General features: G+C 39.0%; 1 protein-coding gene across 2 annotated transcripts in view; it reads right to left on the reverse strand.

Moving 5' to 3' along the window:
- Nucleotides 1-25,334, reverse strand: part of LOC117288629 — a 77,818-nt gene that overhangs the window by 45,608 nt on the left and 6,876 nt on the right. For both annotated transcript variants that reach the window (XM_033769553.1, XM_033769552.1), the window contains 21 exons: nt 23,471-23,911; nt 21,458-21,898; nt 20,103-20,534; nt 18,197-18,616; nt 17,372-17,806; nt 16,264-16,695; nt 15,117-15,542; nt 13,686-14,108; nt 13,092-13,105; nt 11,326-11,373; nt 10,719-10,769; nt 9,102-9,155; nt 7,796-7,873; nt 6,700-6,783; nt 5,743-5,787; nt 5,489-5,542; nt 4,330-4,383; nt 3,975-4,028; nt 2,826-2,879; nt 879-977; nt 233-286 (listed from right to left, as the gene is read on the reverse strand). In XM_033769553.1, the coding sequence (XP_033625444.1) occupies nt 233-286; nt 879-977; nt 2,826-2,879; nt 3,975-4,028; nt 4,330-4,383; nt 5,489-5,542; nt 5,743-5,787; nt 6,700-6,783; nt 7,796-7,873; nt 9,102-9,155; nt 10,719-10,769; nt 11,326-11,373; nt 13,092-13,105; nt 13,686-14,108; nt 15,117-15,542; nt 16,264-16,695; nt 17,372-17,806; nt 18,197-18,616; nt 20,103-20,534; nt 21,458-21,898; nt 23,471-23,911 (4,193 nt within the window). The remainder of the gene's footprint in view (nt 1-232; nt 287-878; nt 978-2,825; nt 2,880-3,974; nt 4,029-4,329; nt 4,384-5,488; nt 5,543-5,742; nt 5,788-6,699; nt 6,784-7,795; nt 7,874-9,101; nt 9,156-10,718; nt 10,770-11,325; nt 11,374-13,091; nt 13,106-13,685; nt 14,109-15,116; nt 15,543-16,263; nt 16,696-17,371; nt 17,807-18,196; nt 18,617-20,102; nt 20,535-21,457; nt 21,899-23,470; nt 23,912-25,334) is intronic.

The following is a 25,334-nucleotide window of genomic DNA, read 5'->3' on the forward strand; positions in this document are numbered from 1 at the left end:
AAGCGGAAAATTTGTTTTATTTATTTCTCATCGATGATGACATTTCAAACAGAATATGTCAAGGGATGTTTTCTACTTTCATCATCTTTAGACTATGTAAGTTTTATGTCATTTTGTGATCTTAGAAGAGTTGTTTTCTTACCAATTCTGTTATGTTCCTTTAAACACCACTTGACTGTACTCCCACTAAGCAAAGTTTGAAATCCTAGTTCCTATATCTTGATTGACTTACCACACTTCCTCTTGATCCTCGTTCTCCTCTCTCACCACCGTGACCTCGTTCGCCCTAAGAAAAGATGAGAAAGGCACAAAGGTTATAAAGGGTTGCTCCAATTCATGATGCTGTGTCAAGAGTTCCACCAAGACTCTTCAAACATATACTAATTACATTTATAATACAAGTTTCCAGTAAAGGCAGAGATATAACGGCACTGTAACTATGTGACGAATCTACCTCACAGCAAAAGCCGGGTACCACTGCAGTGATAAAGAGAACGATAACGATAATGACGCATAGAGAACGCATTCTCTTGGTTGAATTGCTACAGACAGAATAGACCCACGCTTACTCAGCCAATCAAGGGAGTGTATTGATAACGTTTTCGTTCTCGTTCTTGTTATCGGGGCCTGTGTGATCAGGCCTTTGGACTCCCAAAAGCTTTCGTTTGTATGTGTTGTTGTTTTTCCTTCTTTAAAATTTAAGTTCAAGAAAAAAACAGACTTCTCAATCATTTAGAACTGTCGACATATTTTTCATTCTTGGAACTGCTTTATTGAGATGTCACTCTACCAAAAATATTTGCCTGCATAACTCCTTGAACCAAGACAATGTGACATGGCTATATGTATATGACGTACATGTACAACTGTGTACTTACTGTGGCTCCAACAGCTCCAGCTGCTCCGACGGCACCATTATCTCCGTTGTCTCCAACCTCACCACTATCACCACGGACTCCCTTAGCACCTCGTCCACCCTTTTATACCCGAGAGAAATAAACTTATTAACTGAGAAATTATTTAATTTGCAGGATTAGAGTTGGCCATTTCGAAATCAATTACTCCCAAATCTTCAACCCACCGGTTCCTGGGCTCAATTTCACAAGGCACTTTTTAAGTTCCCCTTAAAGACAGTGGACACTATTGGTAATTGTCAAAGACCAGTCTTCTCACTTGGTGTATCTCAACATATGCATCAAATAACAAACCTGTGAAAATTTGAGCTCAATCGATCATCAAAGTTGCGAGATAATAGTGAAAGAAAAAAACACCCTTGTCACACGGAGTTGTGTGCGTTTAGGTGGTTGATTTCGAGACCTCAAGTTCTAAATATAAGGCCTCGAAATCAAATTCGTGGAAAATTACTTCTTCCTCAAAAACTATGGCACTTCAGAGGGAGCCGTTTCTCACAATGTTCTATACCATCAACCTCTCCCCATTACTCATCACCAAGAAAGGTTTTATGATAATTATTATTTTGAGTAACTACCAATAGTGTCCACTGCCTTTAAGATAAATTATCAGCATTACCATAGTGATTTGAATTGTGACATCACACTTTACTTGACAACTACGATTGATTTGCAGTTTTAAGATCTATCTTAGCTCTTTGAGAAATTAGCCCCGAGCATAACTTTGATGTCCTAAGCAAAAGTTTGTAATTTCTTCAAAGAATATTCATTTTGGTTGTAACCATATACACCAACATTAAAGGCAGTGGACACTATTGGTAATTACTCAAAATAATATTAGCATAAAACCTTACTTGGTATCGAGTAATAGAGAGAGATTGGTTGTATAAAACATTGTGAGAAATGGCTCCCTCTGAAGTGGAGTAGTTTTCGAGAAAGAAGTAATTTTCCACGAATTTGATTTTGAGACCTCAAATTTAGATTTTGTGGGTCTCGAAATCAAGCATCTGAAAGCACACAACTCCGTGTGACAAGGGTATTTTTTCTTTCATTATTATCTCACAACTTCGACGACCGATTGAACTCAAATTTTTCACAGGTTTGTTATTTTATGCAAATGATGAGATACACTAAGTGAGAAGACTGGTCTTTGACAATTACCAATAGTGTCCAGTGTCTTTAAAGAAGGAAAATAAATCTTAAGTATAATAAGTAAATTAAATAGGATATAGAACTAGCTGCTGCAAACTGCTTAGTGACCAAAAGGACCTATGGTGACAATTCACAAAAGTTAATAGTAAAGCAGAGTCTTTGCCACAACTTTGAGCTGAGGTATCGAATTCAATTCAAATATTTCAGTAAGAATTTACTTCTTTCCCCAAAACCACCGTACTTCAGAGGGATCTGTTTCTCACAATGTTTTATACTATCAACAGCTCTCCATTGCTCGTTACCAAGTAAGCTTTTATGCTAACAATTACTTTGAGTAACTACCAATAGTGTCCAGTGCCTTTAAAGACACTGGACACTATTGGTAAGTGTCAAAGACTAGTCTTCACAGTTGGTGTATCTTAACATATGCATAAAATAATAACCCTGTGAAAATTTGAACTCAATCTGTCTTCGAAGTTGGGAGATAATAATGAAAGAAAAAACACCCTTGACACACGAAGTTGTATGCATAGATGGTTGATTTCGATACCTCGAGCCGATTCTCACAATGTTTTATACTATCAACAGCTCTCGATTGCTCATTACCCAGTAAGTTTGTATGCTAACAATTAGTTTGAGTACATGTAATAACCAACAGAGTGTCCAGTGCCTTTAAATCAGCCAAAGACAGAGCAGATTCACTCATTTATCTGAAACATTTACAGCATTCAGAATATGTAATAAAATGCTGAGAATTCTTACCCTCCATCCCTTGTGTCCTTGACTACCTGGATTTCCTGGTCTTCCACTTGCTCCCTACAAACAAAACAATTCTCGTTATTGTTATCACAAAAATCACCATAATTTAGTTTGCCTTACCCACATCAACTATAGTTAACCATTTTTGTAACGCGTATAACATGTACAGCGATTACATGTATAAACATGTCCCTATGCGCTGTAGAGACAAACACAAGGTGTACTTGGTGTCAAACTAAAATGCATTAGTTAAATATTAAATAAGTGCATCTTAAATAAATGCAATCTTAAACTCGACAATGGAATCAATGTATTTTAAATGTTTCGGGAGATGGTTCAATAAAGTTGAGGCAGTGTAAGTGAAGCTGCATTCGCTTTATAAATTGGTCCAAACTGGTGGAATAACAAATTGGTTTTGTTCGAACGAAGATTTCTTGAGGGTGTGTACTATTGTTTCAGTGACTGCTTACAGTTTACTATAAAAGTACAGTTGACTTCTTCAGCTGTACAGAAATGTGAGTGTTTTTTTTCTCAATCTTGCAAATCTTGAGTTAATAATTTCTTACTTAATTCTAAAGCAATAAAATACAGTCTCGACGTCAAAGTTTCGATCTGGGTTCCGGACTTCCAGGTCTTGACTACAACACTGCTCTGATGCATGCTTAAACATTATTTGTTTGCAAGAATGCTGGTTCAAGCATTTTACACCAGTCTTGGGGATCCAAGAAAAAAGTGGGGGCGATCAATTTTGCATATGCATTGCCTGTGGTGTCAATTGAGGCTCTTTACTATAAAGCAGGAACTTTTTTGTGAATGGAGGTGTATATAATATAATTTACCTTCAGCTTCATAATTTACCTTCAGCTTCAATAGTTTCAGCTTCATTAATCGTCAAGTTTTTGAGAAAAAAGGTTAAAATCACATAGCAATGTTTTCAGGAGGGCCGCGTAAATCTGTTGTACATGCTAAATAAATTTTTCGTCTATATAAACTGAGACGAAAATTATTTTTGTGAATTTTTTTCAAGGGAAGCTTTCTACCTTTTCACCATGTAAGTTTAATATAAATCTGTTTAATTTTTTTTAAAACAAAAAGTACCAAAATCATTTTGTTATTGTATATCTTTGAATACAAGTTTGGTTAAGCAGTTACCTGTGCTCCGAGAATACCAGCTGGTCCTGTTGATCCTGAACTACCATCACTTCCCTGCAAGCAAAAAAAACCCAAGATATTAAATGGAATATTTAACCATTTTAGTTTGGTGACCAGTGGCCTTTTCCAAACCTGACCTAGGTTTCGTCTTAGTCTTCAGGCTCTATCACAATGTTAAGCATTTAAATAAATGGATAATTATTGTCTTAAAAAAAAAATTGTCTTTATAAATTTAAGAGGTAAACTTGGGAAATATTCACGACATTATTTGGTGTGATGGCCTGCTGTGGCTAAGCGATCATTATTATGTAACTATCTCTAGAATAAATTTTCAGCCAGAAATATCCAAACTTACGTCTCTGCCGTCGTCACCCTCTTCTCCTCTTGGTCCGGCTGGGCCGGAAGGTCCCTACAAGAAGTAAACAGATTAAAGATTCAAAAAAATGTTTCTTAAAGGGTGTATGTACTTTTCGTAGGACAAAGAACACAATGTCTAAAGATTTACACTAAACTTACACAGTTTGAAAATAATGTTAGTAGAAAGCTTCCCTGAAAATATTACATGCTGAGGTGCTGTAGTTTTTGGGAAATTAGTAAAATAATGTCATGAAAATAATTTTGGTCTCATGAGACCAAAATTATTTTAAGCATTTACAAACGCATTTTCATGACATTGTTTTACTCATTTCTCTAAATTTACAGCACCTCAGAAAATAATAATTGAAGGGAAGCTTTCCACTATCATTACCTTCAAACCCTGTAAGTTTAATGTAAATCTATGGACATTTTGAAAAAGTACCATAATCCTTTAACTGTAGAGTAGCATTCGATCGGTAAGTTTCATGATCAAGAGCGGGGCAGACAGAACTTCAGAGGGCACAATTATAGGATTCATTGGTGCTGGTGCCGAGGCTACAAAGCGGACTTGCCATATGGGGCTAGCATGACAGCACGCTGGCATCATGCGATACATCATCATTTCAGTGGTACTAGTCAGGATTTAAGAACGAATAGACTACAGTTCAGTGGTTATCAGCTATTAGTTCAATACTTTTTATTTGAGTTTTTAATATATGGGGCTTCTGGTGTTTTTCCAGGCTAGAACAAGAATGTTAACCTTTGTCTCTATTGTATATTTTGCTTGTTGTAAAGTTTTGGTGCTGTTGTGGTATATCCGTAGTCTTTATTTAAATTTGGCCGTTTTTCTATTTTTAATATTAATTAATGTTTTATAAATATATTTTTATGTTTATACAATTTAACAATTTAATGTGTATGTAGCTGCTAGGCACCTCTGAAAAACAGTGTTTCACTGAGAGGTTTCCCCAGGGTAAATAAGAAATAAATAAATAAATAGTTGTACCTGCGTCGAACGAAACGTGGGTCAATTCTTTACTTGGTGTTAAGAGGACTTGTGAAGGCGTTGAAGCAAGAATTAAAAAGTCAACAGTCGCGGCCTGTAAATTTCATCTCAAGGAATCTATGTTTTTTTGTTAAGGGCTTTAGTCACTTACAGGTTGTCCAACAGCTCCCATGTCTCCAGACTGGCCTCTCATTCCGGAAGGTCCCTAAAATCAACAACAACAAAAACAATTATTTTTGAGTAATAAACAATAGTGTCCGGTGCCTTTAAAAAGTTTGCTTTCGAAGAAAGAATTTACTGTAAATTAGTTTTGCATTATTACCCATCATGCACTAAACCAAAAAACAATACTTTGAGAAACAAATATTTTGTTATGAGCAATTTAAAGTAGCATTGTAAACTCACCCTAACTCCAGCCTTTCCTGGTAGACCAACAGGTCCAGGTGGTCCCTGATAATAACACAATAATTATATAAATGAATTATCTTTCTTTCACGAAAGTGTGGTCACACTCAAGCAACTACAGGCTCTGTTGTAACAGATAAACTCATACATTAACATTAGTTGCTATTTGTTTATTACATTGGTTGCTATTTGCTATCCCCCCCCCAAAAAAAAAATTGCAAAGCAGTTTTGCTATGCAAAAATCTTGGACGTAAACTTGTTGCTATGGGATAGTAAACTTGTTGCTATGGGTATAGTATACTTGTTGCTATGGGTATGGTAAACTTGTTGCTATGGGTATAGTAAACTTGTTGCTATGGGTGTGCTATTTGATATCCCCCCAACAAATTGCATAGCAGTTTTGCTATGCAAAAATCTTGCACGTAAACTTGTTGCTATGGGATAGTAAACTTGTTGCTATGGGTATAGTATACTTGTTGCTATGGGCATAGTAAACGTGTTGCTATGGGTATAGTAAACTTGTTGCTATGGATGTAGTGCACTTGTTGCTATGGGTGTAGTGCACTTGTTGTTATGGGTTTAGTACTTTAATTGATATGGGCTAAATACATAGGTTCATAAGGGTACGGTACATTGGTTATTGGTTGCTATGGGTATAGCGAATTTGTATATAGTTCCTGGTTGCTTTGGGTACAGTATAATGATTGATATGGGATATACATGTTGAGCACTGGTTGCTATGGCGGTCTTTTCTAATAAAACTAAGACATAATCACATGTCAATTGCTCTTAATCAACCACAAGGCAGATTCTATGTATGGGGCGTTATAACAGTTTTCAATTCACAGGAATAACCATAACAAAATCTGGGAAATCAAAAATGGTACGACATTGAACTAAAAATCTTGAGTAGTTCCTGTAGAGGTACATTGTACATGTACATGTACACAGCCTTACCTGGACCACTTGTGATGGGGACATCCCAAAGTTGAATCCCTTCTTGCCACCAGATGGTCTAGCGATGGTTGCAGGGGCAATTGCCTATCATAAAAACAAAAAATAAAATCATTAAATCATCATTCAATGAAAAAAACAATGATATCAATAATAACACTAGTAGTAAGTGGCTTCTTATAGACCGCATTTCAGTGGACCGCACCATGGTTTACAAGGTGCTGTGGCCCACAGGGGCAAAACCCCTTCCCTTTTCAATAAGTGCACTGGGTTCTTTTGTGTGCAATACACAACACACAGGACCAATGGCTTGCCGTCCCATTAATAGCAAGCTTTATCAGGCTCCTTGGCTTCACAATGCTTACAAAGGTTCTAACGGTGACTTCTTCAAAATTCCTTAACAGAATACCCCTGCACAGTGTAAAAGTACTATGCAATTATATTGAAGATAGACCCAGGTTTTAAAGAAAAAATTACAAAGAAAGGTGATTCTTAAAAAGCTTGGGTTTTCAAAGAAGTTTTAAAAACTCAAGGGTGTCAGCAGATCAGATTGCCCATTCCCACAAAGGTGGGGGGGGGGGGGTGCAAATATTGTGAATGATTGATCGCTGTAGCATTTTCTTTTGCCAAGTGGTTGCTCTTCAATGTGTCGCTTCTCACAGTTTTTCAATGAAATATTTAATCCCTATTTTTATAGTTTCTTATAGCATTTTTACTCTAGGATTGAACTCTTGGATGTTCAGAAGTATTTTTATTGTAGTTTTGGGAAAATAGAATTAGCTGTAGCAAACAATTTAACAACCAAAAAGACATGATGGTATAAACGCACAAATTATTAAATGGACTGACGTTTTGACCCTAGTATAGTCTTTCTCGAAGGCTAAAAGACAAGAAAACAAACATAAACACGTAGCTAAGTGAAACATAAGCAGTGTGTTTCCTGTTCATGTTGGTTGTGCTGTCATAGCCCTGTTGTAGTTTTACTGCAATTCGGGCTTTTGGCTGCAAAGTTTGACTTTTAATAAATCAACATTGTTAATACATATAGAGACTTGTTTGTTATACCCACAGTCTGTCAATCACATACACATTGACTTACCTCACCGGGGGGTCCTGGTGGTCCAGGACTTCCTGGTACACCTGGGTATCCGTTAGGTCCATAGTCTCCATTTGGTCCCTGAGAAAACACAAGGAAACAAATAAATTAGCTACTTACATTCGTTATTACATAATTGTAATGAGACACTTTCTGTTTACAGAGCCATCCTTATCACTTATTCCATCTCATAATCGCACGGTTCCAAAAACCCAATGTATTTGTTTCCTTTAAAGACAGTGGACACTATTGGTAATTGTCAAAGACCAGTTTTCTCACTGACTTGGTGTATCTCAACATATGCATGAAATAACAAACCTGTAAAAATTTGAGCCCAATTGGTCGTCGAGGTTGCGAGATAATAATGAAAGAAAAAACACCCTTGTCACACGAAGTTGTGTGCGTTTAGATGGTTGATTTCGAGACCTCAAGTTCTAAACTTGAGGTCTCGAAATCAAATTCGTGGAAAACTACTTCTTTCTTGACAACTACTTCAGAGGGAGCCGTTTCTCACAATGTTTTATACAACCAATCTCTCTCTATTACTCGATACCAAGTAAGGTTTTATGCTAATATTATTTGGAGTAATTACCAATAGTGTCACTTCAGAGGGAGCCCTTTCTCACAATGTTTTATACTATCAACCTCTCCCCATTACTCTTTACCAAGCGAGGTTTAATGCTAATAATTATTTTGAGTAGTTACCAATAGTGTCCACTGCCTTTAAGATGATATAGATATTTTGAAATAAATATCGATAAATCTATTTATTTATTTTGTGTTCTCTTGCTTTGTTTTCCATGATTCATCTTTTTGCTCCCAACTGGATGCATCTGTTTTTGGTACTTCCATTTCTTTTTGGTAATTTTGCTGGGGTTTATTCTGAGGACCCAATGGAAATAATTCTAAGTTATTGGGGATATATCATTTGATAATTCTGTTATCTTATTTCACTGTCCTTTCCCCTGTTGTTGTGTATGTACTTTTGGCATGTTCTTGCTGCATTTTTATTTGAATAAATTCAATCAATCAATCAATCATTAAATCAATCAATCAATCAATCAATCAATCAATCAATCATTAAATCAATCAATCAATCAATCAATCAATCAATCATTAAATCAATCAATCAATCAATCAATCAATCAATCAATCAATCAATCAATCAATCAGTCAATCAATCAATCAATCAATCAATCATTAAATCAATCAATCAATCAATCAATCATTAAATCAATCAATCAATCAATCAATCAATCAATCATTAAATCAATCAATCAATCAATCAATTAATATGTTGGCATCTTACCTTGAATCCGGGTGATCCCATTCGGCCAGGGTATCCTTTGGGTCCTGGGTAGCCCTGAAAGGAAAACCACCCAATAAAACTGGTTATGAATACTACGTCAATGAATATCAGAGAATAGATTTCAGGAAAGTTATTGACTCCTTGAATTGGGCACCACTGTTAAGGTCAAACAGTGGAATTGTGCACGAGCCATGCTCAACTCTCAGCCAATCATTATCATGATTATTATTATTATTATGACTATTATTGGTTTATTTATATCATAGAGCAGCCTGAAAGCTGAATTTGTATAGTTGGTTACAATAAAGTGGAAAACTTAGGTAATACACAGTCGATAGTTAAACAAGCGCAAGTTGTAAATCTTTCTCCAGAAGACGATCAGAGTCACACTGATTGAAACGTTGATTTAAAACCAACAGATCTTTTCGGAACCACCCCAACTCATTTAGAGATTATCATTGCAAACCTGTACTATATCGTATTCATAAATACCCCAGACAGTTTCGATATTCATATTGGTGGAGGGCGCGTCACGTGGGTGTGTTTAAACCTTTGTTTATGACCGGTAAAAAGTGTTAATTCATGGGCGTGACGACCGACCTTGCACCTGTTCTTATAAGACAGTTTTTTCATTCCTATTGGTCGAGAGCAACGGCTGAAACAGTTGTGCCACATCACGCAATACGCGCGACGCGCACAGCATTCCCTTATAAGGAGTTGTTTACCCGAGGGCTGCGGAGGGCTTTACCATTTCATAGCTGGAGGGGTGTTGTGTTGAAAGAAATCATTTAACAATTAAAATGTTTGCATTTATTTTACTTTTTGACCAAAAAGTGATGATTTTTTTGGACCGAAAAGGTATTATGAATGGTAATCAAAGTGTGTTAAATCGGTTTTCAACCGTGGTTTAAACCCGCCGAGGCCTGGTTCTTGATAATTTACCGCGACTTCGTCTCGGTAAAATTATCAAGAACCAGGCCTCGTTGGGATTAAACCACTATTTGAAAACCTCTCCACCACACATTGATTCCCTTATTTGCACTATGCAAAGTTTCAAATCCTAATCATCATTATTATGATTATGGGTTTACTCATACCATTAGAGCACCCCAGAGGCTGAATTTGCACAGTGGTACAGTAAGAGAAAAGCTTATATACACAGACAGTAGTTAAAAAAACGTAAGTTGCACATAGTTGATTAAACTTTGAAAACACAAAAGAAACATGGTTGATGAAACTCTTAAAAATAAAAAGAACACAAAATAGCGGGGCATTTAAATAGAGATCGAGAGATCAATCTCATTTAAAGGAACATTACAGAACTGGTTTTGCTAACAAAACAGTTGCTGGTAGTGTAAGCACTTTATGTAATCCACCATACTGACAAACCTGTAGAAGTTTGAGATTGATCAAAAATCACTGGACAAAAATCACTGGGCAGGCTCGAGCTGCTACATGGTGCCTGACTTGATGAGACAAAAATATTTCAAGGAATATTTTCTACTACATGTATCATCATCATTAGACCGTGTGAGTTGTATGTAAATCTGTGATCTATAACAATTTTTTTCTAACCAATTCTTTAATATTCCTTTAAAAGGACAAAACAATACTTACGGCTGGTCCAGCGGGGCCGGGAATGCCTGGAGGTCCACCTGCCAGGTAGGCCTATTGAATATAATAAAGAGAACTGTAACAACTCTCCCAGGAACAAAATTTAATCAAACATACTCAAGAAGTGTCATAAAACATCTTGGAAATTAACTGTGTATCAAATAATTTTTTTCTTCAAAATGTGAAACTGTAATTCTTGTTATTAATTTCTGAATTGAAAGCAAGAATGCCTTACAAGGGATCTAATTCATTTGGCACTTGAAAGCTTCAGGAAACCTGTAGACAAGGGTGCTTGGTATGTGAGCCAGAAACACTGTGGTTAACCCCTACTCTTTCATGGTAAGTGTGTGGGTGCTTTGCACTACAATATATCCTTTTAGGCAAGACCAATGGCTTTTAGATCTGTAGCTTGCTCAAGGACACAAGCATCACATCCAGCCATGCCGGGATTCGAATCCACACTCTGTGAACAGTACACTTTAAAAAAAAGCGCCACAGTTAAATAAAAAAGTTTAAAACATTCATTGTTGTAAGTATTCACTGTCGAGCTAGAAGGAAATATCCATTGTCTGAAACTGCAAAAAGTTAAGAATGATGTATTTTCACTTACTGGGAGGTCAGCTGGTGCTCCTTTTGGGCCCTTATCACCTGGTGGTCCCTGAAGAAAGGAAAAAAAAGCAAATTGTTTGTAGATGACTTTTACTTTTATTATAATTTATGTATGAAAATCCTCTGTTGATGACCACAAAAACAGCAAACCAGTGCTTAACTCTTTGGTGCACAAGGCATAGAGCCCGACTCAAACAGGCTGCAACACGACACCTTAGGTCAACTGAGGGAGTGAGTGAGTGCACAAGGCGGTCGCTAGAGACCAACAAAACACATTCAAGTTGGACTTTGAGAAACGGACTTAACTTAAAAACTACAACCTCCATATTTTAGAGCGATTGTTCAATAAGGGGCACTTATTAACAAACAAAAAAACATGGATGAACGCGATTATTTTTTAATCAAACAAATTAATCTGTGCACCAAAGGGTTAAGGGTCATCAATTACAATTTCATTTCTGCAATAATCAAGAAGGTGCCAAATTAAAATGAAAAATAAAAAAAATAAAAATATTTTTTTAACTAATCGTTTCTTTTTGCTTCATTCAAATCCATTACCATGAGCTCTAAAGAATGCAAAGCAATGTACTTTGCATAATATACTGAGTGTAATAATGCAGTCTGGTGTGCCAATGCTGTGGCTGTGTGAGAGCTTAGGGTGGAATTTTTGTCTGAGCAGGATGACATTAATGCAGTGTGTTACTTTTATGGAATCCATACAAAATAAAATAAGAACCTTTTAGAACTAGGCCAACAAAACGGCTATTTGGCACGTAAAATAACTATTTAATAAAATGAAGAAATATTAAATAATTGTTGTAGAGCTCTTTGTCTACGGATGTCTCAAAGTGCTTATCATTACTTATTTCAAGACAGCTTTTTTGAACTATGAGACCCATTTATGTAACACTTTGTAAGGGCTTACAAAATGCTGCCGCGCATTCAGCAGCCACTGCCAGAACACCAGGGCAAACCCCTTCTCTGAGCTATATTTGTAATAATTATTATTATTATTATTATTATATTTGTAACATGATTTTACAACGTGCATTACACAAAGCAAGGGACAAGGGACCCTTGGCTCATAACGTCCCATCCCATGTTTGAGGCCCGCCTCAAACCCACAAACTACTGATATGAAACACCAGAGCTTGAGTGCAGTGCGCTTGACCACTTGGCCACGATACCCACACAATGTGAGTGTTCTCAAATCAGCTGGTCCGCCGTTGTCTCAACTGGCATTTGGCCAGTGAACCACACCGCTAAGGTCAAACACTGCATTCCCCAACGTCCCATCCAATTGATTAAAAATTACAGGAACACGTTGCCTTGGATCGGACGAGTTGGTCTTTGAAAAGTGTGTGAAACCATTTGTTATGAAATGCATATGAATAGATAGATATTTTAAAAGTAAAATATATTATGATCCACACAAGTATCACTCAAAATTGCGTGGTTTTCCTTTTATCCTTTTTAAAGGAAAACCACGCAATTTCGAGGCAAATTTGTGTGGATCATTGTATTCTACGTTTAACACATCTTTCTAACCAATGCATTTTATAACAAACGGTTACAAACGCTTTTTAAAGACCAACTCGCCCAATCCAAGGCAGCGTGTTCTTTTAAGTGCCTTGCCTAAGGACACAAGTTTAAGGCAAGCACTAAAATCCACAAACTGCTGATGTGAAACAGTGCAGTTTGAGTGCAGTGCGCTTGACCACTTGGCCAACATACCCCAACAATGCGAGTGCAAATCAAATGTCTTACCTTTGCAACCTCAGCTGTTTAGGAAGACAAAAAGAAGAGATAACAAAGTGTTAAAAAAATTCTCTAAGATAAATTTCACTTTCAAAGTGGCCAAGACAATTTTCTCTTAATTTACTACGATTAAGTTCTTGGTTCAACCCCAAATCATGGGATTTAGTCACGTTGGGAAACCATGTGTCAACTGTCTACAAAATGTAATCAAACTTTGTGATTTGCATATTGTTTACAGAAAAAAAAGTTAAGGAGGGGTTGCGACCTTTAAGCTCATATTCTTTTTCCATTTAGCTATGAGCAAGAAAGAACACGTTGATTTATTTATCTAGGTATTTCTCTATCAAGCCCGATGTGGGTGGTCTATAGGGCTTGATAGCTCAGTTTTAACGTCACATGGTAGAGCACGGGCATGTTAATCCAGAGGTCGTTGGTTCGAGTCCCACTCTAGTAGATTTTTCTTTGTTCAACCCCAAATCAATGTTTTTATCAATGAGGAATTATAATTCTTTTAACAAAACGTTAACAGGATTGGGGTAGCACTGAGTACCATACAAAGGTTTAGGGTAAAAGGAAAACGTTGAGAATCCTTTTTCATCTTACCCTTCAAACACTTGAGTTTCCTGCATTTTCTGAGGGAGTCTTGCCCTCTGGCTCCGCTTAGGGTGAATGGAAGTGTGGGATTGTCTCCCTTCTTCAGCTCAACGCAGATGTAGCCACCGCCTTCCTCGCAAGGTACGTCATCCTTGTTGATGCGAGCTGCCAGGTTGTTGAACACCAGACGGTTACCAGATTTCAAGTCACGACTGGCCATCTCACTGCTCAGTGTCTGTCGGTCAAGTGTATGGCGAGAGCCCTCACCGTCTTTGTTGTTGGCCACGTACGTCTCCAGTTTCCAGAGGTTACGGCCGGTGGCGTCACCACTGTTTGGGTTTGAGGTCGTGGTGACATCAAAGACGATTTCGTCAGTGTCGTCATTGATGTTGAAGTCATCTCCGCTCAGTGTCGTGCTGTCAATGGTTATACCTGAGATAGACAATTTTGCTTTGAAAAATTAACTGTTTTTGGTCGACATTTCATCTCAGAAATGTCAGGAAGGATTCCAAACTTATAGCATGCAGTGGCCGAGTGAATTAGTACCTTGGACTCAAGTGCTGGAGTCGTCCAGATGTGGGTTTGAATCTCGGTCATAACACTTGGGCAAAACACTTAACTTTAATAGCTTCTCTTCACCCAGGAGTAAATGGGTAAATATGAGGGCAGAGATGGTTATTGACTGATCTAGCTTGACCAACATATTTGGCAGCTCAGGCTGGATACTCCCAATAGAGCTGCGATGGTTTAAGGAATGAAACAAATGGTCAAGTGACCAGTGCCTTTTCGTTTTTACAACAGATATCCCCTTTAAGTCTGCCTTAATCACTAATTAATTACTTTTCTCTCCCTGTTCTTCATTGATTTACTGCTGCCGCATTGTGACACTGTCTAGAAAATCCTGTTCTATCACCCCCATTCTGAAACAACTACACTGGCCCCCTATCTCTCAACGAATCATCTTCAAGCTGATGCTCATTGTCCACAAAGCTCTTTATGGCAAGGCTCCCCACTATATTTCTGAACTGCTTCAAGTTTACACTCCATCAAGGAATCTTCGATCAAGTTTCCATGCTTCTCCTCATTGAACCCAAGTCTCGACACTCATGGGGTGACAGGTCTTTTTCTTCATCTGCGCCACGCATCTGAAACTCTCTACCACTTAATTTTAGATCTTGTCTTTGTACCAAAAAAATTCAAATCTCTTCTCAAAACTTATCTTATGTCACAATTGACTCCTTGTTCATGATTCTTCTGTTGTCATTTAGCCTTCAAGAAAGACTCAGCTAGGGTCAAAATTTCAGGCCACTAAGAATTTGGTTCGTAAAAGTATGAAGAAGACAAAAGTTCAGTTACATCTCCTCAAAAAACTTGTTAAAAAAAGTCAACAGATTAAAATCCATAAGCTTGTCTTATCACCATTTAAAGCTTAACTCTTACCGTCGCATTTTGTGCGGAAACACTTCTTCAAGACGCTCTCATCTGGGACAGCCTCAAACTGGAAGTCTGGGTAGGGTCGCAGTCCCTTCTTTAACTCGGCACAGAGATACGGCATCTCTGTGCATGCCAAACCGTTCATGTTGAAGTTGGTGTCAACCATACCGAATCGGATGTTCTCACCAGGGAGTACGTCCTTGTCCTCCTGGTAGTTGTTGAAGACCTCGCTCTGCTCATTCATGCGGCGGCCGTAGCCGTCCACATTGTTGCTTCCATAGAGGGCCATTTGCCAGAGGTCATCTCCATCTGCTCCGCCACTGTCTGGTGTGACCTCGGCGGTCACATCGAAAATGACCCTGTTGTTGGGTGTGTTCTCCTTCAAGGTTGTGTAATCGTTGTCGATGATATCCAGGCCACTCACTTTGACACCTGGAAAGTTTACAAACAATAAATTCTACATTTGCCTTATATTTCTACAAAAAATAAAAAAAGAAATAAGAAATGTTTGATACTTAATTTATAGGCTTTTCAAAGGTGGTGATATAATGTGTAAAATTTGCCTCAAACAACAGAAAGCCTGAGGTCGAAACATTGCTGTCACAGACGGTTGCTTGTGAACAAAAAATTTGTATCGAGTTGGGTAAACATTCTGTAACCAAATAGAGACAGAATCTAACTCTAATCTTGTATCAAATTTTCCTTTTTGGTAATAAATTCAAAGGAATATGAAGCATTTTAGGTCAAATATATTCATTTCAACAGTTAAGTCCTACTATTGACCCCTCTATCTCATTTCTGCCAGTCCCTTCCCTACAACCCCCCCCCCCCTTTTGTCCCCCTATTCATTGTTTACCCCTTGCTTTTTTCTGTATGCTTTCTAACCCCATTCATGTATTTCCACTTCACTGCTTATGTTTTACTTAGTTACCTGTTCATGTTTGTTGTGTTGTCATTTAGCCTTCGAGAAAGACTCTGCTAGGGTCGAAACGTCAGGCCATTAACTATTTTTTGCATTTATACCCTCTGTCCATTTGGTTGGTAAGTTGTTTGCAACAGCTAATTCTATTTTCTCTTGTAAATTTATAAGTACAGGTTAATAAAAACACTTCTTATGAATTCAGGACTTCTTTATCTGATTGTGTTTACAAACCTTTGCGACAATCTTCATCTTTACACTTGACAATGGTCTCTTCACCAGCGCCCGTCTCAAATCTGAAGTCTGGTTGAGCGCGCAGTCCTTTGGCAAACTCCACACACAAATACTGGTACTCAGATTCACATCCGATCTGCGACAGGTCAAAGTTGGTGTCGATTCCGTCAAAGGAAAGAGTTTCTCCCCCAAACAGGTCACGGCTTGAGAGGTCTCGGGACAGGATTTGACGTTCCATACCAATTCTTGGGCCCTTGCCGTCTGGTTTTGTCGCACCGAAGATACCAACTCTCCAGAGTGCGTCCCCGCTAGCACTACCGGTGTTAGGTCTGGAATCCACATCCACATCCAGTCTAATAGGGGTTTGCACACCTGGTAAAACTGCACCTCGTGGCTCTTCCATTCTCCAGTTCATGTCCTCAATCACCACACCTGTCATGAATCAATTTAAAAAGTAATTAAAATATGTTTTTTAGGCATTGCATGGTGAGATATCAATATAAAGACCCATTGCAAAATGCGCAGCGCGCGTACACAAGCGTCTCCAGTGCGTCATTTTGAGGGTCAAAAAGTGCACGAAAGGATGGTACACATGTTTAGGCAAAAATGCATGTGTAAATACGTGTACCATCCTTTTGTGCATGCTTTGGCAAGAGACGCTTGTGCAAGTGCGCTGCGCGTTGTGCAATAGGGTCTATACTCAGTTTGCGGTAACACCATGTGTGTGTCTACTTGCACTGTAGATTTGTTGTCCTTTGGGAACTACGTCTTGCTTTCAAGAGACTAATAAAGTCTTGCCAGAACTGTCCTGCTTAGGTAACTACTACCTGGGCGGAAGGTTGGAAATCGGCCGTGATTACTATACTTTTGTTAAGTAGATCATAGGTACTTTTTGTTATCAACTTCAATGAGTTCTCAATTGGTCTCAACATTTCAACTAGCCTGCTCAGGGTCATCATACGGGAGACTGAACAGTGTGAGCAATGTTGGTCTTTTCATCAACTATTAACTCTCTTGCACTACACGCCTAGACATGTCTGATTTGTAAAATTTTGAATAATATCAACCATAATTTCTTTTCCAACCCCAATCATGTCAAGATTCTTACCTTTGCACATTTCATCAGTTACCTCCATACAATCTCGGAGTGTCCTTTCATTTGGGACGGGAATAAGTTCGTACTCGACTGAAGAGCTTGGATTGCGACTAAACTCTGTACACAAGTACTTGACCTTCTTGCAGTCTAATCCAGTCATGTCATAATCAGCGTCGATGGTGCGGAAGTTCAGGGAGTCCCCTGGATTCGTCAGCTCACGGCTGCTGAAGTAGTCGGAGAGGACCTGCTCTTGCTCAGCGTAACGTGGACCCTGGCCATTCTCTCTCTCGCTGCCGTAGAGGTTCAGACGCCACATGTTGCGTCCGACCATGGGTGTGCTTTCATCTGTGGTCCCCACAATAGTATCAAACTGGACCAGGTTGCTTTGCTTGCCTTCGTACAGCTCGGCATTTTGTATAGTTGATTCAACACTGTCAACATATACAGCTGTAAGAGACAATAGATAACATGATCAACTGCAATAAAACCCAACTGGGCCCAATTTCATGGCTCTGCTTACCGTAAGCACAGAATCGGCGCTTACGGAAGCAGGGAACTCTGTGCTCACTGCAAGCGTATTTCACGGGTTAGCTGCAACCTTTGGCTTCTGCGCGTGCGTACTTCACGTTACTAGGCATTCTACGCTTACAAGGCTAGCGCAAAAACTTGACGCTTGCACGTAAGCGGGGAATCCTAATTGTAAGAGCAGAATTCAGTGGTAAGCAGAGCCATGAAATTGGGCCCTGATCATTTTGGGGTACAATTATGTTAGCCTGATCCTAGAGTAGTGTTTCTATTGAAACAAATTTGCTAGGACAAACATTTCTGGAGTAATACCTCTGCATTTGGCGGGCTTGCAGTCGATGATGGATTCCTTATCATCGGCGGTTCTGAACGCATACTGCGGGTTGGGGTAATCTCCCTGAGTGAACTCCAAGCAGATATGTTTGAAATCATTGCAGCCGATATCTTCTATTGGGAAGTTAGCGACCACATCGTCAAACTTCACAGGGCCACCGGCAGGTAGGGGTCTAGCCTGGTTGTAGCCATCCAAGATCTGTGAACGCTCAGGCATCCTCTGGCCAGAACCGTCTGCGTTGCGACTTCCAAAGAGGTTCATCTTCCAGAGACCAGTGCCCTCCAGTTCACGGCTTTCTGGGGTTGTGCGGACCTCTGCGTCGATAGTCAGTGGTGTTGGCATTCCGTACTGCATCGCTCCGACATCATACTCCCAATCCATATCAGTCAGTGTTACACCTTTGTAAAAACATAGAATAAACTGTAAGAAGTTGCCTTCCTTATTTAGGGCTTTATCACACTTGAGGGTGTCTTAAAGCACTCATTTTTGTCCTACGATTTACAAGGTGCTGTGGTTCAATCTGCAGCCAACCATACCAAAAAACACCAGTGCAAACCCCTTGTCTCAACAACTAGTCGAGACTGCCTATTATTATTATTATTATTCGGCCAAGATACAAGACAATAGCGTTCACAGAAATACAGTATTACATGTATACTATAAGTAAACAGAATCAGGAAAACTAGCAAATACAATATGTATAAAACGAAATTGTTAAAATAAATAAATAATTGACATGGAGAGAAAAACAAAACAGAGACAACAACAATAGGCACAACAACAATAGGGACAACATCAACAACAACAACAACCACCCAAGAACAACAAAGCAAACAGAAACAAACAACAACAAAAACAACAACAACGGCAAAAACAACAACAACAACAACAACGAAAAAACAACAAAAACAACAACAAAGGCAAAAACAACAACAACAGCAACAACACACAAAACAACAACAACAACAACATAAAGAACATCTCCAGACATATTACTAGAAAACAAGAAATATGACAAAACAACAGAATTGTAAACCATGACATGGTGCTATGTAAAGGAATTGGTCTCATACTTCAAAATCTAGCCCCACACACCTTGCAGGATAAAGTACTGTAGGCTTGGAAACCTAATATTAAGCAAACTTTGAATGAAAATAAATTTAACATCTATTATTATTCTTATTATTAATTTTATTATTGTAACATATTTGTTGTGTGTATTTTTATGTTTTTCTTAAGAACTTTTTTTTATTTCATTTTTGTAAACGTTGCAGCTTTTAGCCACTGTTTTGCAGTATTTTTATGAAGCATTAATAAGGAAATAATAGGGAAGCGACAAGTTCTTAAACTGCCGTTTAAAACCGGCAGGGTGGTGTGGCCGTGCAATTAAGGCATGAGTCAAAGGCAAGGGCCTTTAATGCACGGCCACGACCCTGCAAGGCAGTTTGAGAACAAGTCACTACTCTTTTATTCCCATTCATAAATGCCTTTTGGTTAAAATGCGTATTAAAGTAAGAAACTCTGTAAAACTTATCTGTTTTCCAACGTCCTTGAGCTCTGTACGCGTGTAGCATTTTTTTATGACTGAGACAGTTTTCGGATGCATTAGTGAGCATAGTTATTCTTGGTGCAAGACACTTCTCGTTTTCCTATCACACACAGCGCGGCCAACTCACAAACAGCACCCGCATCCCCCGTAACGAGAAACATCTTGCACCAAGACTAGCGGGTAGTATGCATCTAAACGTTTTCCGAAAACAACCGGTTGTAAATAGCTACAGCTGGTCCTTATCAACCGTTTAAACACCCCCATGTGACGGGCTCTCCAACAATAGGAATAGCGAAACTGTCTGAGGTATTTATGAATAGTAATTATATACCAACCTTTGCACCTGTCTCCCAGCTCAGTACAGGAGACCAGAGCCCTCTCATTTGGAATGGCCTCAAAGGTGTAGTCAGGTGTAGCGTCACGATTCTTGCGCAGCTCCGTACAGAGGTACTTCACGTCCTTGCACAGCAGGCCTGTCATGTCAAAGTTCACCTGTGTGTCTCCAAAGGGTAGATCCGAATCTGTTTCTAGAGTTTGATCCATCTGGGGCTGGCTGAGGACCTGGGTTTGGTAGCCGAGTTTACGACCTCTGCCCTGTGGGCTTGAGCTTCCGTACATACCCACCCTCCAGAGGTTTTCTCCGCCGACTTCGGTTGAGCCATCACCAGTTATTCCAGTGATGTCCATGACAAGGTCATTGTCTTGTTTCTGCTCTATGACTGGACCATCTCCTGCAATTGCTGACTCCAGACTAGTAAATACAGCACCTATTAACACCCAAACAAAGCAATATACCTTTCAAGCACCATCTTTTTCCAAAACCCTTTCGCATACCAGCTTTTTCAAACTTGAATCTTTGATTCATGATTGGTCGATTTGGCGTGATTTAAACCAACATTCCACGGCAAGTACCAAGCCCAGGTCTATAATGTGTTGTTCCTACTCCAGGTATTGCACTATTTTACACTTCATTTTTTCTTATATCGTGTAGTTGACACTACTAGGGCCAAACTCGACTCGCACCGTTGTTAGAAATTCGTTTGTGCCATCAAGGCCGCAAGCTTAAACAGCTTGATCGTGTTTTTTATTAGGCCGATGGCATTGAGGTCGTCTATTAGCTGTGATATGTAGTTGCAGCGGAGGCTTCCACCCTGGTGAAAGGGTTATCACAATTTTAAAAAGGACTAATTTTTTTTTGTATGGCACTCTCACATTATAACTAACAATATCAAGTAATAAACCACAAGGGAAACTATATGACTGGGTAACTTTGAATAATAAATCGTATAACAAATAACTAAAGATACAGCATATTTCACGAATAGCTACGATTAATCCCGTCTCGAGTTAGGATAAGTAACTCGTCCTAACATGGATGAGTTCAATGCGTCATACGTCTATGGATACTGAACTTAACTCATCCTAAGTCCTAGGACCAATCCTCAGTTAGGAAGAGTTAGTGAAATCGATGGCAGGTTTTGCAAATACTGCAGTGCACAGCCACAATCATGGGTACACTTTTTGTTTACAAAGACACCAGATGAACAACAGATAAATATTAAGTACCTCTTTGCAGATATTGTCTTAATAAAAAAGTGTACCTATGATTGCACAGTGTTATACTTTATTAATGCAACCTAATTCTCTCAAAAAACAAAAAAACATACAAGGGTTTTTGAGCTACACTTACGTGCTGAACACTTCTGCTTCTTGCAAGATGTGAGGACATCGCCAGTGTCTGTATCAGAGCGGCTCACAACCTGAAACTTGTAGTCTGGATTGGGTGCATCGCCCTTGGTGAACTCAGCACAGACGTAGTCGTAGCCGTTGCAGCCAATGGAGCCCAATTCAAAATCAACCTCTTGATTTCTAATCGGCATAGGGAACCCGCCATCCAATGTAGTTGCGGCGCCTGCTGGGTTCAAGGCTTGCTGGACGTAACCGAAGCGATCTGTTTCTCCTCCATCAGGACTCTTGCTTCCATACATGCCCATACGCCATAGTCCTTCTCCTTCCAAGTCACGGCTTCCAGAGCGGGTGATCAGCTCAGCGTTGTATTTCACTGGTGTTTGTTGGCCGGGGATGGGTCTGTCTGCCTTGTATTCCCAATCAAATCTCTCCGCGATTACACCTGAAACCATGGTAAGTAATCTAGGATTAACTGAATGTGTCTGATGAGCAGGTACACCGCTGCTTCTTCAAACTAGTTAAAATTGCAGGCACTTTATTCATTACATGTTTACAATTATTATATAGAACGCTTCATCCCAGCTACACTTTGTGCGTACAAAGAGATTTTCATTGAGTATAGTTAATATTGAATGTGTTATGTCTTGTTCATTTAACTCAAGTTCTGGTGGCCACGTCATCACCGGAGAGTGTGTTGGAATCCCGGTCGCTAAACTTGTTTTCTCGATCAAGTCACTTTATTCAGTATACACTTGTCACAACAAAGAAAAGTTGAATGAGGGTAGAGTTGAATGTACGCTCATTTGATAGTTGGCGGTACTAAATAATCCTAGAAAGGGGATGTTTTTTTGTAAGAAATGCCCAGGGTACGATGAACAGTGATATAAATTATACTGCATGGTACTTTGAGGGGCTGACTTAAAAAGCACATAATACTAAGGGAATCAATGTGTGGTGAAGAGGTTTGCAACTAGTGGTTTAATCCCAACGAGGCCTGGTTCTTGATAATTTTACCGAGACGCAGTCGAGGTAAATTATTAAGTACCAGGCCTCGCGGGTTTAAACCACTAGTTGAAAATCGATTCAACACACTTTTATTCCCATTCATAAATACCTTTCCGGTCAAAAACATCATCACTTTTTTGTCAAAAAGTAAAATAAATGCAAAAATTATAACTGATTTCTCTGAAACGGTGAAGCCCTCCGCTGCCCTCGGGTAAACAACTCCTTTTAAGGGAATGCTGTGCGCGTCGCGCGTATCGCGTGATGTGGCACAACCGTTTCAGCTGTTGCTCTTGGAATGAAGAAACTGTCTTATAAGAACAGGTGCAAGGTCGCGTGTCACGCCCATGAATTAACACTTTTTACTGGTAATAAACAAAGGTTTATACACAAGCGCGTGACGAGCTATCCACCAATAGGAATAGCGAAACTGTCTGAGGTATTTATGAATGAATCTTTATTAAAGGGCCTGTAGCGTCACTGAGAGCTGAGAAAGAATAAAGGGACTAATGTAAAGCCCGTTAACACGGTTATGGTGAAATGCGCTATATAGGGCCTATAAGAATTTGTTATAATTATTATTATTATTATTACTATTATTCATAAATATACACACAATTATTGTTTTCATTAGAATAAATTAATCTAAAAAGCGTTTTTATCTGAAACACTTTCAACCCAGCTAATCTGAATTGTTTTAAGAAACAAATATAAGGTACTGGTCAAGATGATAGTAACATTGAACGTTCTTTCTGGGCCCAATTTCATAAAGGTGCTAAGCACAACAAGTTTGCTTAGCATTAAATTTCTTCCTTGAAAAAAAAACACAAGATTACCAACCAAATTTCCATTGATTGCATATCGCTTATTACTGGTGTTCAGATATTGTTTGCTTATCCTGAAAATCGTGTGGAAATTTGTTTGGTAGTCCTGTTTTTAATCAAGGCAACAATTTCATGCTAAGTTAACTTTTGTGCTTAGCAGCTCTATGAAGTTGGACCCTGGTTCTTACCTCTGCACAAATTCTCTGGTACATCCATACAATCCCTCAGTCTAGTCATGTCGTCACTTGGATCTGGGGTAACCTCAAAGGCAACGGAGGAGCTTGGATTACGGCTGAACTCTGTACACAAGAACTTCACTTTCTCACAGTTCAAATCACTCATGTCAAACTGTGTTGAGATGGGCTGGAAGTCCAGAGTGGATCCAGGTTCAGTCAGAGCTCGACTACTGTGCGAATTACTGAGAACTTGCTCCTTCTCGTTGTACTTTGTGCCAAGACCATCTCCAGTTTCACTACCGTAGAGATTGAGACGCCAGAGATTGCGTCCAACCACGGGTCGGCTTTCTTCAGTAGTTTGGACGATGGTATCAAAGCGGACATTGTTGGAGGGTTCGTCTTCAGTGAGAGCTCCACCAAGAAGTGTTGAATCCACACTTGAGACATAGACCCCTTTAAGTAGAGAGTAAAACGCAAATCAGTGTTTTTTACTTGAGTTGGTGGCTTGGACTCGAGGCAGACCTGAGCCACCAAGTTTAATCGACTTGGGGGAAATGGCTTGACACTTGGCTTGAAAAATGATTTGATATTTAAAAATTCACTTTGTTAAATTTAATGTTACGACAATGTTGTTATTATTTATTTTGGTTTTTACCAATATACAACCGAAGTGTGATATCAGCACTGTATACTCAGTACTTACCCGAGCTCTGTGAAACAATCACAGGCACATTACTCGGCTGGGATTGGAACCCACGACATTTGCAATTCTAGAGCAGTGTCATACCAACGAGATTGCCCGGTGGCTACAGGCAGTTTGAATCCTGTTTTTGCAATGGGTACTGCAATGTTATTATTGTTTAAAAAAAATATGGCAATCATAGTCTTTGGAGACAATACTGCTGCCATTTCCACTTGCTCTTGTTTTTAGGAAGAAAGTTCAGTATGTCAGAATTCAGGCGTTTGATTGTATTTAAGCTTGTCACAAGATGATTGGAGTACATAAGCTTATTTGGAAACAGCACGTGACTTGTGACTTGAATTGCAGAATTTGACTTGTGTCTTGACTTGACTTGAGCAAAAAATAGTTGTGACTCGACTTGACTTGAGCAAAGATGACTAGCGACTTGACTTGATCAAAAAATAACATGGCTACACAACCCTGAACGAAGTAGTCATACACGATTTGCAACTGATTTCAAGGACTCTAAAGAAAAAGTATTGTTGTTGTTCAATATTATTTCTTTTTTATTCAAGAGTAACCAGAGCTATTTCTGCATTCTTAATGTTTTTTTTGTTGTGTTTCTGTTTGTTTTGTTGTGCGTTTTTTTGTGGGGAGGGGGGGGGGGGGGGCTGGCCTTTGAATTCCCTTAACCTATGTCTATAAGGATGTGTCTGTATTGGCAACTACAGCTACGGCTGCATCTGGAATACTAGGTCATCATGTGTTGAAGTAAAGGAAGTCCTTAGCAACAGTCTTAGCTGTAGCAACCAATTCCTACCCAGCCTTTCATTGGTAGGTCATTAAGAAATTCTATAAATATTGCTCTGTCACATGATGAGAGAAACTGATGATCCCTCAGTAAAAACTGCTGAATTGTATGAAAATTTGTCTCTCCACTCAACAACAAACATTTTTGGGTAAAAATTGACGCCAACCTATTGACTGTGACCACATGAAGTGTAACCGTTTGGGTGGCTAATCATCTTTACTTGCACCTAAGAAGATAAATAGGAGACTTTCCAACGCTAGGCGGCAGCAGACATACCGGGTAAATTTCCATTGTTTACGTAGTTCTGAACATGCGCATAATTCTGAGAACAATGGATTTACCCGGTAAGTCTGCTGCCCTCTATCGTCCCAGAAAGTCTCCCA

Source organism: Asterias rubens, chromosome 3, assembly GCF_902459465.1.
Source record: "Asterias rubens chromosome 3, eAstRub1.3, whole genome shotgun sequence".
In the NCBI taxonomy this organism is placed as follows: domain Eukaryota; kingdom Metazoa; phylum Echinodermata; class Asteroidea; order Forcipulatida; family Asteriidae; genus Asterias; species Asterias rubens.